Below are 13,952 nucleotides of genomic sequence, written 5' to 3'. Positions count from 1 at the left end.
CACTGGAGCGATGCGGGAACGCCACGAATGCGCGGCGGGTTCCCGCATCGCATGCCTCCCGGCGGCAGTTCACACTGCCCTATGCGAACTGCTGGGAGTGTCAGTGAAATGTTACTGACACCCCCAGATCAGTTCGCATATCGCAGTGCGATCTGCAAACTCGGATCGCATGGTGTGAACACCCATGCGATCCGATTCTGCTGCGGGCCAAAAAAAGGGTCCCGTGCGAATTTGCGGCGGGTGTGGCGGGTGCGGCGGGTGCGGCGAATGGCTGAACTCGAATCGCACAGAGATCGGATGTGATTTGCACTGCAGTGCGGTGCGAATCACATCCGTTCTCAAACCGCTGCAATCTGAACCCAGCCTTAGTGACACTGGCGACGGGGGGTGATCACGGGGTTAAACCTTTATTGGGGGGGTTAGGGGGGTACCTTAGAACTAAAGGGGGCTAACCCTAACTGCCCTAACAGTTATTAGTCACAAATGACACCCGCCGGGTGATCAGGGGGTTAAACCTTTATTAGGTAATAAATGGCGGGTGCCCTGAAACTATAAAAAAATAACTAACCAACCAGCGTCACCTGTAACAGTTATATGGTGATCACTGGTGAAAGGGTTAACTAGGGGGCAATCAGGGGGCTTTATGCGGTAGTATATGGGGGTCCCTGGCGCTATAAAAAGCTGCGGCGAACCTAAATACCTACCTGCCTAACTAGCGTCACCTGTGACACTAATACGGCGATCAGAAAAATGATCGCTTATTAGGCTGGGTTCACACTGGAGCGATGCGGAAACGCCGCGAATCCGCGGCGGGTTCCCGCATCGCATGCCTCCCGGCGGCAGTTCACACTGCCCTATGCGAACTGCTGGGAGTGTCAGTGAAATGTTACTGACACCCCCAGATCAGTTCGCATATCGCAGTGCGATCTGCAAACTCGGATCGCATGGTGTGAACACCCATGCGATCCGATTCTGCTGCGGGCCAAAAAAAGGGTCCCGTGCGAATTTGCGGCGGGTGCGGCGGGTGCGGCGAATGGCTGAACTCGAATCGCACAGAGATCGGATGTGATTTGCACTGCAGTGCGGTGCGAATCACATTCGTTCTCATAAACCGCTGCAATGTGAACCCAGCCTTAGTGACACTGGCGACGGGGGGTGATCACGGGGTTAAACCTTTATTGGGGGGGTTAGGGGGGTACATTAGAACTAAAGGGGGCTAACTCTAACTGCCCTAACAGTTATTACAGTCACAAATGACACCAATGCAAAAAAAAAAAAAAAAAAAAATGACATTGGTGTCACTGTGACTGGGGGGCAGGGGTAATTGGGGGGGTGATCGGGGGGTAAAGGGGGGGTGTGAGTGTGCCTGGCATGTTCTACTGTGCGTGTAGAGTGTTGGTGCAACTCACCGATCCGCTCTCCTCCGTGTCGGAACGGAAAATACCGACACGGAGGAGAGAATACATCACTTCCTCTCCTGTGTTTACATTACAGGAGAGGAAGTGATGTCACGGGGGATTTCCATTCGTCGAGAGCGATCGCGAGGGGGTGGCCATGAATGAATGGCCGCCCCCTCATCCCGGATCGCTCTCGAAGAAATGCCGACCGCCGCAGGCACCGGGGGGGGCCCGGTCGGGCCCCCCACCCGCGGGCAGGCAGGGACTTATATATACGCCCATATGCCTGCCCGTGCCATTCTGCCGACGTATATCGTCGTGCGGCGGTCGGCAAGTGGTTAAAGCACACTTCGGCTACATTTTGGGACTTCTATTTAATTATTTTTTAATATTCAAAGAAAGCTCATGCATTGATCCATCTATGTCTCCATTCTTTATTTCACTAAGAAGTCACTTTGAAAAACATCCCCCAGCATACCTGGCCATGACCATCTTGAGTAAGGCCTGGAAACAAGGAAGTAACTGAAGAAATTATATAAGCTTAAAATAAGTAAATATGATATATCCTCCCTATCTGTTTACTAATGCTAGCAGCATAAGGATTAAAAATAGCCAATGTTGAATGAGAGAGCGAAGTTATGCTTTAAATCCAAATCTTAATGGAAATGCTAACTGACATTTTATTTAAGCTGGTAGCAGGTGTCGAGAAGAACTTAAGTATATTTTTAAGACCTCATTCACACGGGCACATAAGCCATACCTATGTGCAGGGTAGTGTTTATGCACCCTAGAATGACAGGCGAATCAAACAGCCATGTGCAGTCAGCCTGTCAAAATCAATGACTGCCTGAGACCAGGTGGCTTTATAGATCTTCCTGCACATGCCAGTGTTTACATCCATGCAGGCATGGGCGCACAGCTGTTTTCACAGATAATCTGCGTCCACAGCTGTATGGATGTAAACACTGGCATTTGCAGAAAGATTTGTACAGCCATTGCATATCTCAGACTGTCATTGACAGTTTGACTGCATGCTGCTGCACAGAACACCTGTAATTCCCTGGGTGCAAAAACACTACCTTCTGCATAGAGATACGGGTCTATGTGCATGTGTAAATGAGGCCTTAAATGCAAACACTGTAAAATTGCAAGTTGAATATAGTACACACATAAACACTTGCGAATCTGTGTTCGCTTTTGCTTTATCTATAATTTATATTACCTGTCCTATTACCATCTTGAAGAGTGTATACAATTTACTTCCTTATCACATTTGGGGAGCGATGAAGGCAGTGCTAACATCTGAGGGAAGTAACATAATGCAAAATTAGCATTATAACATACTAAAAGTAAGGTGTAGACAGTCTTTAACCTCTGAACTATGCAACCAGCAAAGATTAACCACTTCCCAACCGGCGCACGCCGATGTACGTCCCCCGTGAGTCCGCTCGCGGGTCCAGCGGACTCGATCGCCGCGGGGATGCCCGCGATCATCTCATGGGGCGGCTGAATGGGCAGATGCCGTTGTAAACAGCATCTCCCTGTTCTGCCTAGCAACAAGTGACACTGATCTCTGCTCCATGTGATTGGAGCAGAGATCAGTGTTCACTAACACAAGGCCCAGCCCCCCACAGTTAGTAACACGCCCCTAGGAACACTTAACCCCTACACTGCCACTCCCTGGTTAACCCCTTCACTGCCAGTGTCATTTATACAGGAATCAGTGCATTTTTATAGCACTGATTGCTGTATAAATGACAATGGTCCCAAAAAATGTGTCAAAAATGTCCGATGTGTCTGCCATAATGTCGCAGTCACAATAAAAATCGCTGATCGCTGCCATTACTAGTAAAAAAAAAAAAAGAATTATAAAAATGCCATAAAACTATCCCCTATTTTGTAAACGCTATAACTTTTGCGCAAGCCAATCAATAATCGCTTATTGCAAAAATATTTTTACCAAAAATATGTAGAATAATACGTATCGGCCTAAACTGAGGGAACATTTTTTTTAAAAATATTTTTGGGGGATATTTATTATAACAAAAAGTAAAAAAATAATGCATTCTTTTCAAAATTGTCACTCTATTTTTGTCTATAGCGCAAAAAATTAAAACCGCAGGGGTGATCAAATACCATCAAAAGAAAGGTCAATTTGTGGGGGAAAAAAAGGACATCAATTTTGTTTGGGAGCCACGTCACACGACCGCACAAATGTCAGTTAAAGCGACGCAGTGCCAAATCGCAAAAAGTGGTCTGGTCTTAAGCCAGCAAAATTGTCTGGTCTGAAAGTGGTTAAGCCAAGGGGTCATAGAGAATCCCAGGTCTTACTGGTACATTTGCACAGCAGCTGAAAAATCTATTGAAAAAGTCATAAGAAGCATTGTTTTGCAGGACAGCATACCTGCATGCACTGTTTTTAACATGCAATTTTTAAGAATGTTTGCATAAAAAAAACAAAAAAACAGGAAACTTTGGTAGTGCTTTCTGTAGGCGTTCGACAAGTTTTAAGTAGTGTTAAATGTACTGAAAGCACATCTCCAGCTGAAGAAGAAAGCTGCTTGAAATTTTCTGAAAGCTTTGCAAATATTTTGTGAAAGTTTGCTGTACCCACTGCTTTTTTATATAAGCTGAAGTTTGTGTGTACAGGGCAAAAGGTTAAAAATGTTTAAAGTCTCTTAGGGCTTGGCAACCATCTTGCAACTGTCATGAAGAGATTTAGGATACTTATGCGTACATTTTAAATGGAGAGCATAATCCTGAAGCAAGTGTAGTGCAACAAACTGTTAATAAAAAGTTTGATTTCTTTTCTTACATCAGGGGACACAGAGCCGTAGTACTTACTACGTGAGTTATATCGGCTTATCAGGTGCTGGACACTGGCACGCCCCTTAACAGGTTCCCGACCGGCGCATGCCGATGTACGTCGGCAGAATGGCACGGGCAGGCATATTGGCGTACAGGTACGTCCAATCTTTAATGCCGCCCTGCCGGTCGGGACCCCCGTGAGCCCGGTCGTGGGGCCCGCGGACTCTATCACCGCGGGCATACCCGCGATCATCTCACGGGGCGGCTGAATGGAGACATGCCATTGTAAACAGCATTTTCCCATTCTGCCTAGCAACTAGTGACGCTGATCTCTGCTCCATGTGATTGGAGCAGAGATCAGTGTTCACTAAATGAAAGCCCAGCCCCTCACAGTTGGTAAGAAGTTAGAAGAATACGTATCGGCCTAAACTGAGGGAACATTTTTTTTTATATATTTTTGGGGGATATTTATTATAACAAAAAGTAAAAAATAATGCGTTTTTTTTATTGTCGCACTATTTTTGTTTATAGCGCAAAAAATAAAAACTGCAGGGTGATCAAATACCAAAAGAAAGCTCCATTTGTGGGGAAAAAAAGGACGCCAATTTTGTTTGGGAGCCACGTTGCACGACCGCGCAATTGTCAGTTAAAGCAACGCAGGGCCAAATTGCAGAAAGTGGTCTGGTCTTTGACCAGCAAAATGGTCCGGGGCTGGAGTGGTTAAGGCGTGAACTTCCCCCATATAACACCTCACACTACTGGGAGTCCTCAGTTTTTTCGCCAGTGTCTAAGGGCACGTGTAAGGATGTGTGTACTGAGCTCCACGGGCAGTAATCCTTTGATGCGAACCAGCCATCCTGACCGGATGTCTCCGTAATGGACTAAATGAACGGTACCCAGGCCTCATCATCCGAAGACACAAGGTTTTGCTTAGGAATGCTTTTAAGCTGGGCCCTGGGATCCAGTACTTTTTGGTAGTAAGGCCAATAAAAGTTTACTGGCAGGGTCTTCTCGTAGGTCCAGGATTGCGGGATTACCTGAGTGTACCCCCTGTTCCTGAAGGTTTCCTCGGAGCCTACCGTAAAGGGCGAAGATTGTTTTTTTTATCTCTGATAAAGCCCTGCCGTGAGGAAAGGTAGGGGAGATTTTCTGCAAGGAATCTCTCCTTCCATGTATTTTGTTGTCATGTCTATGTGCCACCACTGGAGGCTGTATTGAGCACTCACCATTCTGACGCTGGAAACAACAGAAGTTTTCTCTCTCCTCTCCGTTCAAGCCAACTAAGGCCCTCAGGTATGCAGGGGGGTCTGGTCACTTCCCGGGCCCCCAGAGTGGCGGTTGTTGTTCCTTTGTATGCCAGCCCGCTGCCTCTTTTTTCTTAGAAAGTTTTGTTTTTGTGGCAAATCGCGGCCATTTTACCCCACCGGCTGCCATGTTACCGGCGCTTATACACTTCCCTAGTTGAAAGGGGAAGGGGGTGCTGTTTTCAGCGGGGCTAAACGGCGTCAGACGCTGGCCACACGTAGAGGAAGTATTTTAAACTACACAGGCAGAGCTGCAGTCTGGCGCTGGAGGGACAGAGCAGAGTGGTTGCTGGTCAGGTTTGTTGACACAGGCATCTCCCTTTTGTTGACAACATTGTACTGTATAGCTAGGACTAATAGCAGTTATTGTACTGTACTGTAGCCTAGCAAGTGTTGCATATGTTTGCTGGTAGTGCCTCTGCTTTGTACTGTAAGCTATGAGTGGCAAGGGGGCCAAGAACTCTAAGGGTTCTAGGCGGTCACAACAAACTAAGACCCTGTCCAAAAGAATGTCTTCCTCTTCTGAGAGTGTTGCAGCCGGTCAGATTGAGCCATCGGGGGAAGTTGTTATTGCAGTCGCTCAAGACGCTTCAGCCCCTGAGTATGTCACACGTGAAGTGTTGTCCTCGACCATTGCTGGCTTAGAGAAAAAGCTTGATGCGATTTTACCCGTTCAGAGCAGGGTTAAGCGTAGTAGATCCCCTTCAAGTGCTCAAGATCCTCCTCTGAAGGTTCAGGGTGCCGGGGATCAGGCATATCTTCCTAGAGATATGGCTTGTGCATGCTCTTACTGGGTTGGTTTGGTCAACTTTTTTGCTACCTGCAGCGCAGGCTTCTGATGATCTCATCTCTAAGTTGGGTTCATTAAAACCTCCTCCTGCTGGAGATGCCTTTCCTATCCGTGCGTGGCTAAGAAAGCTTATGTACACAGAGTGGGAGCATCTGGATAAGCAGTTTTATCCACCTAAGAGGTTTGCCAAATTGTATCCTATGGAAGAGGCTTTCTATAAGAAATGGGGGATTCCAGCAGTCGATGCTGCGATTTACCTCTGTAAATAATAATCTCACATGTCCGGTTGATAATGCACTCATGTTGAAGGACTCAGCGGATAAGAAGCTGGAGCACCTTTCTAAGAACCAGATGGCTTTAGCAGGTTCAGCAGTGCAGCCGGTTCTGGCCGCAATGGGTGTATCCCAGGCCATTAAGGAACAATTTGAGGAGATGCTTAAATTTTTACCTGTTGAACAGGTTCAGCAGTACGCTGATTTAGCAGACGCACTGGGTTTCACAGTAGATGCTATGAGAGATGAGTCCATTCAGATTTCACGTCTAATGTTGGGACTAGTGCACTCTCGCAGAGTTCTTTGGCTTAAGAGTTGGTCAGCCAAAGCACCGTGTAAGAAGCTCCTAGCCAGTTTTGCTTTTCATGGTGAACGGCTATTCGGAGAAGATTTGCAAAAGATTTCCATGGCAAAAGCTCTCTGTTGCCAGTAAAGAAGAAATTTAGACATTTCTCATTTAAGCGAGCCTCTTCTCCTGTATCAGGGACATCAGCCTCTATTCAGTCTCGGCGACCTCAGCCGTCAGGTTCAAGGGGGAAACCCCAGGGACAGCACCAGGGTCAGAAAAGATCTTGGGGAAAGAAGCCCACCAAGCAGAGTACTAAAGCCTCCTTATGAAGGGGCGCTCCCGCTCACTTGGGTGGGGGGAAGGCTCCTGCAATTTTCAAAGATCTGGCAGGAGCAATGTCGGGACAAATGGGTGGTTTCTGTGGTGTCTCTAGGTTACAAACTAGAGTTCCGAGTTTTGCCGTCTGCCCGGTTTCTAAGGTCAGGGGTTCCCAAGGACCCAGAAAAGAAGGCTCTCCTAGCACTGGACCATCTGCTAGCCAAGGCAGTCATATCAGAGGTTCCCTAATGGCGCGTACACACGATCTGACTATCCGGCAGACTTGGTCCGACGGACCAGAGTCCGCCGGACAATCAGCCCGTGTGTGGGCTCCGGCAGACTTGGAAAGAAGTTTTAACTCAAAATTGTCCGGCAGACAAATCCGGCTGTCTGTGTGCTAGTCCGCCAGACTTTTGAAATGAACGGCCTTGCCCACACAGGAAGACAAGTCCATTCATTTTGAATGCGGCTCCAGGTAGACGGGACTAGCAAAGGAGGTCAATGTCGCTGCCTCCTTTGGAGAGATTGACACCTCGCTAGCCCCGTCACCTGGTATGAACTTAAAGGGGAAGCCCTACACCAAAAAAATGGCGTGGGGGTCCCCCCAAAGTCCATATCAGACCCTTATCTGAGCACGCAGCCTGGCCTTTCAGGAAAGGGGGTGGGGACGAGCGAGTGCGCCCCCCCTCCTGAGCCGTACCAGGGCATGTGCCCTCAACATGGGGGTGCTTTGGGGAAGGGGGGGCTCTGTGGCACCTTGTCCCCATGTTGATGAGGACAAGGGCCTTTTCCCGACAGCCCTGGCCGTGGTTGTCGGGGTCTGCGGGCGGGGGGCTTATCGGAATCCGGGACCCCCGTTTAATAAGGAGGCCCCCAGATACCGCCCCCCACCCTATGCGAATGACTATTTGGGTACCACGTACCCCTACCCATTCACCTTGTGAAAAAAGTGTAAAGAAAAAAACACAACACGTTTTTAAAATAATTTATTGCACAGCTCCGGTGGTCTTCAGTCTTGGGGGGGTCTTCTCGCTGGACTCCTCCGCTATCTTCTGCTAGCTCTTTTATTAGCAGAGGAGCCGCTAATAAAAGAAGTCTTCTGACTTCGGGGGTCTTGTCCCCCTCTTCAGTTTTTCTTGTCGGGCCTCTGCTTTTTTCTTCAGCTCTTTTACTAGCTGTGGCGAGAAAGCCTGGTGAGAAGACCCCCCAAGATGGAAGGCCTCCGGAGCTGTGCAATAAATTATTTTAAAAACGTGTTGTGTGTTTTTCTTTACACTTTTTTTCACCAGGTGAATGGATAGGGGTACCCCAATACTCATTCACATAGGGTGGGGGGCCGGTATCTAGGGGCCCCCTTATTAAAGGGGGCTCCCGGATTCCGATAAGCCCCCCGCCCGCAGACCCCGACAACCAACGGCCAGGGTTTTCGGGAAGAGGCTCTTGTCCTCATCAACATGGGGACAAGGTGCTTTGGGGTGGGGGGGCGCAGGTCCCCCCCTTCCCCAAAGCACCCCCCATGTTGAGGGCATGCGGCCTGGTACAGCTTAGGAGGGGGGGGCCCTCGCTTTTCCCCATCCCCTTTCCTGACCAGCCGGGCTGCGTGCTCGGATAAGGGTCTGATATGGACTGTCGGGGGAACCCCCACTCTATTTTTTCAGTGTAGCTCTTCCCCTTTAAGTCCATACCAGGTGACGGGGCCAGCGAGGTGTCAATCTCGCCAATGGAGGCGGCGACATTGACCTCCTTTGCTAGTCTACCTGGAGCCGCGTTCAAAATGAACGGACTTTCCTCCGTGTGTGGGCAAGTCCGTTCATTTCAAAAGTCTGGCGGACTCCCGCCATAGTCCGTCGGTTTGTCCACCTTATCTAATCCGCCGGAAAAGTCCGGTCGTGTGTGGGCAGGTCCACTCATTCGGAAAGTCCGGCGGCCTTCCGCTTCAAAGTCTGATGGTTTGTTCACCGGACTAAGTCCGCCGGATAGTCCAATCGTGTGTACGCGCCATTAGAGGAACAGGGCACAGGTTTTTATTCAAACCTCTTCACGGTCCCGAAACCAAACGGGGAAGTAAGACCTATTTTAGATCTGAGATCTAAACCGACACTTGTGCACCCGATCCTTCCACATGGAATCATTTTGGTCTGTAGTAGCCATCCTCCAAGGAGGAGAATTTTTGGCTTCAATCGGTATCAAGGATGCCTATCTTCATGTGTGCCAATATTTCCCGCTCACCAGAGGTTTCTACGCTTCGATGTAGAAAACCATCACTTTCAGTTTGTGGCCCTGCCATTCGGTCTAGCCACAGCTCCTCGAGTATTCTTAAAGATTCTGGCTCCTGCTTTAGCCAGATTAAGGGCTCAAGGCATAATGGTCCTAGCCTATTTGGACGACCTACTCTTAGTAGATCCTTCGGTTTCCTGGTTAGACCAGGGTCTGGTGACAACGGTAAAATACCTGGAATCTCTAGGCTGGGTCTCAACCTAGCAAAGTCATCCTTGAGGCCATCAAGGAGAGTACAGTACCTGGGACTAATCATAGATACCAGGCAGGGAAAGGTATTTCTACCTCCAAAGAGAATCAGTTCCATTGTAGAAATAATTCATCTCATCAAGGCAAAGAGAAAGCCTTCAATTCAGTTGTGCATGAGATTATTGGGGAAGATGGTGGCCTCCTTCGTGGCCTTCCCTTAAGCACAGTTTCATTCAAGATTGCTACAAAGAGCAATCCTGTCGGCCTGGAACAAAAAGGTTCAGGCCTTAGATTTTCCGATTCATCTTGCTCCCGAAGTACGTCAGAGCCTGAATTGGTGGTTGATGTCCAGCAACCTTCAAAAGGGAAGGATATTTCTGCCTTCCACCTGGAAGGTAGTAACCACAGATGCCAGTCTTTAAGGCTGGGGAGAGGTCCTGGAAGAGGATTCTGTCCAGGGAAGGTGGTCCAGGTTGGAAAGGACCTTGCCTATCAATATTTTAGAAATTCAGGCAATCTATCCGGCCATACTGAAGGACTGTCCTGTCAGGATTCAGTCCGACAATGCCACGGCTGTGGCTTACATCAATCACCAGGGGGGCACGAGGAGTTGTGCAGCCCAGAGAGAGAGGTGAATCACGTTTTGTCTTAGGCAAGGAACTTTGTGTTCTGCCCATCGGCAGTGTTCATTCCTGGGATAGAGAATTTGCAGGCAGACTACTTGAGCCGGCAGCAACTGTTTCCAGGAAATCTTCACCCCGGTCTCTTCACCCGACATCTTTCTTGCAATATGTCAGAGATGGGGTACTCCAGACATGGACCTGTTCGCGTCCAGATTCAACAACAAAGTCGACAACTTTGTGTCAAGGACAAGGGATCCGCTAGCTTGCGGAGCAGAGGCATTAGTCTTCTCATGGGATCAATTTTCTCTGATCTATGCATTTCCTTCAGTTCTGCTACTTCCGCGTCGTCTTCGTAGGATCAGGCAGGAACAAAGGGAGGTGATTCTCGTGGCCCCAGCATGGCCCAGAAGACCTTGGTTCGCCGAGATCGTAAGGATGGCAGTAGGAATTCCCTGGAATCTGCCATCACGGCCGGACCTTCTTTCGCAGGGTTCGGTATTCCATCCTACCTTACAGACAATAAATCTGACGGTCTGGCTATTGAGACCCACATCCTACAGGGTCGTGGGTTATCTCCTTCAGTCATATCTACCTTGATTAATTCCAGGAAGCCAGCTTCCAGGATCATCTACTATAGAGTCTGGAAGGCATATGTTGCCTGATGCGGATCCAGGGGTTGGCACCCCAGGAAATATGTTATAGGTAGAATTCTTGAATTCCAACAGATGGGAGTAGAGCTGAATCTGGCCTTGAATACCATCAAGGGACAGATCTCGGCCTTGTCAGTGTTCTTTCAGCGGCCTTTAGCTTATTCTTAAGTGCGTAGCCTTGTGCAGGGGTTAACACCGACCAGTCCTCCAATCAAGACACCCCTAAATCCTTGGGATTTTAACTTGGTCCTGTCAGCTTTACAAAAACAGCCTTTTGAAACTTTACGGGAGATTGCCTTGGTTCTGTTGACCAGAAAGATAGTATTTCTGGTTGCCATTTCTTCTGCCAGAAGAGTTTCTGAACTAGCGGCTCTATCTTTTAAGGAGCCATATCTGATTATGCATAAGGATAAGGTGGTTTTACATCCGCATCCTGAATTCCTGCCAAAGGTAGTGACAGGGTTTCACTTAAACCAAGATATTGTTATTCCTTCATTCTTCCCAGAGCCTCAATCTAGGGAAGAGAGGTCGCTACATTCCCTTGATGTAGTAAGGGCGGTCAGAGTATATTTAAAGGCGACTGCTCAGGTACGTAAGACAGATATTTTGTTTATTCTGCCGGATGGTCCAAAGAGGACAGGCAGCATCTAGATCCACTATTGCCAAGTGGATTTGTCAAGTCATTGTGCAGGCTTATGGTTTAAAGAGGAAGATTCCTCCTTTTCATATTAAGGCACACTCTACCAGGGCGGTTAGTACCTCCTGGGTGGTGCATCATCAGGCCTCTGCGGCTCATATCTGTAAAGCCGTGACATGGTCTTCAATTCATACATTTACCAGATTTTATCAAATTGATGTTAGGGGTCAGGAGGATTCTGCCTTTGGGCGCAGTGTACTGCAGGCTGCAGTATAAGTCCTCTGACTTCCTTTTTTGTTGTGTCTCCCCCCCTTCAGTTGCCATTGCTATGGGACATCCTACGTAGTAAGTACTTTGGCTCTGTGTCCCCTGATGTAAGAAAAGAAAATAGGATTTTTTAAACAGCTTACCTGTAAAATCCATTTCTTTGATGTACATCAGGGGACACAGAGGTCCCTCCCTTCTTCTTATACACTTTGATTGCTTGGCTACAAAACTGAGGACTGCCAGTAGTGTGAGGGGTTATATGGGAGAAGATCACGCCTTAAGGGGCGTGCCAGTGTCCAGCACCTGATAAGCCGATATAACCCACGTAGTAAGTACTAGAGCTCTGTGTCCCATGATGTACATCAAGGAAAAGGCTTTTAGAGGTAAGCTGTTTTAAAAATCCTATTTTTTCAGGATAGAAAAAACTAAGAATTTTTTTTTTTGTTAACCAATTCCTATAAACCAGTGGTGTACAAACTGTGTCTCGGGGTACAGAAGCTGCCTTTTGTTTGCTTTTATTTGGCCCTTGTTGCACTATTCCTCCAATGAATACCAATGATGGGGCTCCATTCCTCCCACTGACACCAATGATGGGACACCATCAACGGGGCTCTACAGTATTCCTCCAACTGACACCAGTGATGAGGTACCATCGATGAGGCTCTGTTCCTCCAACTGATATCAGTGATGGGGCACCATTCCTCCAACTGATATCAGTGAATGGGGCACCATTCCTCCAACTGACATCAATGATGGGGCACTATTCCTCGCACTGACACCATAATCGGGGCACTATCCCTCCAACTGACACAAGTAATGGCACACTGACACCATAAATAGGGAAAAGCTATCCCTCCAACTGACACCAATGATAGGGCACTATTCCTCCATCTAAAATCAATGATGGGACATAATTTACTGACCCCGGGGATTTTTCTGCTCCTACTGGCCTACAGTACGGCCCTCTAAAACCTGAAGGACAGTAAACTGGCCCTTTGTTTAAAAAGTTTGGAGACTCCTGCTATAAACTATAAAACTATTTCAGTTATGTATAGGGATACTTTTTTGTTTAATTTTGCTGTAATATATTGCTTTTAATCCCTATTGCAGAAGCTTATGAAAAGGACTCATGCAAGGCACCATGCTCCAGACACTGTGGAAGTTTACTACAAATGGTAATATGTTTGTCTCGGGCAATATTAATAATTCGGGTAAAGTGACGCCAAATTTGGGTTTAAAACAAATTCTGTTGTATTCTTAACCCAAAAAGTCTCTTCTATCGTTCTTTTTCAAACATATTTTACAAAGCTGGGTTGAAACCTCCTAAACATCAAAGTGGTCATGAATGACCAAAAGGGCATTTCTCAGCCAGAGTCTCCAAGATCGAAAAGAAGCCAGCAAGTCACTTAGCCCAGTGGGTTTCACTTATGCTTGGGCTATCTGTTGTGAGGGAACTGACCTTTAAAAAAGAAAAAAAAAAGTGCATTTTTTTTTCATACATCATGGGACACGTCAGGCTAATATTCATTACCTACATGGTCTTCAGACAGGAAGTGATCCCCTATATAACCCCTCCCGTACAGGAGGTACTTTTGTTTTTTACCAGTGTGTGCAAGGTGGATGACCCTACACATGAATGGGTACCCAGTCTCTGAAGGTCCAAGTGACAGGAACCCGCCGTGAAGGGTGAAGTTTGGGCCCTTAGATTCTAAGTGGCCCTGTGCCTGGACGGGTAATTGAAACCTCTTTATTTTATTATCGTGGGGTGTCCCAGTGATTGTAAAGCGCACACACGATCGGACTATCCGGCGGACCAGAGTCCACCGGACAATCCGCCCGTGTGTGCGCTCCGGTGGACTTTTGTTCCCAAAAGTCCGGCAGACTTAGAAAGAAGTCTTGACTCAAAATTGTCCGCCGGACTCGGCATGCCGGCGGACAATCCGCCTGTCTGTGAGCTAGTCCGTCGGACTTTTGAAATTAACGGACTTGCCCACACACAGAGTAAAGTCCGTTCATTTTGAACGTGACTCCAGGTAGATGGGACTAGCGAAGGAAGTCAATGTCGCCGCCTCCATCGGCAAGATTGACACCTCGCTAGCCCCGTCCCCTGGTATGAATTTAAAGGGGAAGC

General features: G+C 47.8%; 1 protein-coding gene across 7 annotated transcripts in view; it reads left to right on the top strand.

The window, feature by feature from the left end:
* CDIN1 (CDAN1 interacting nuclease 1) overlaps positions 1-13,952 on the top strand; it is a 620,876-nt gene that overhangs the window by 143,129 nt on the left and 463,795 nt on the right. For 6 of the 7 annotated variants that reach the window (XM_077464764.1, XM_077464765.1, XM_077464769.1 and 3 more), the window contains one exon: positions 12,932-12,996. The exons of the other annotated variant lie outside the window; for it this stretch is intronic. In XM_077464764.1, coding sequence (XP_077320890.1) covers positions 12,932-12,996 — 65 coding nt within the window. The remainder of the gene's footprint in view (positions 1-12,931; positions 12,997-13,952) is intronic. 7 annotated transcript variants of the gene reach the window in all.

The sequence above is a fragment of the Lithobates pipiens genome, unplaced genomic scaffold, assembly GCF_037356315.1.
Source record: "Lithobates pipiens isolate NorthernLeopardFrog02 unplaced genomic scaffold, aLitPip1_a1.2 Scaffold_30, whole genome shotgun sequence".
Taxonomy (NCBI): domain Eukaryota; kingdom Metazoa; phylum Chordata; class Amphibia; order Anura; family Ranidae; genus Lithobates; species Lithobates pipiens.
This window is presented reverse-complemented; position numbering and strand designations above follow the sequence as displayed.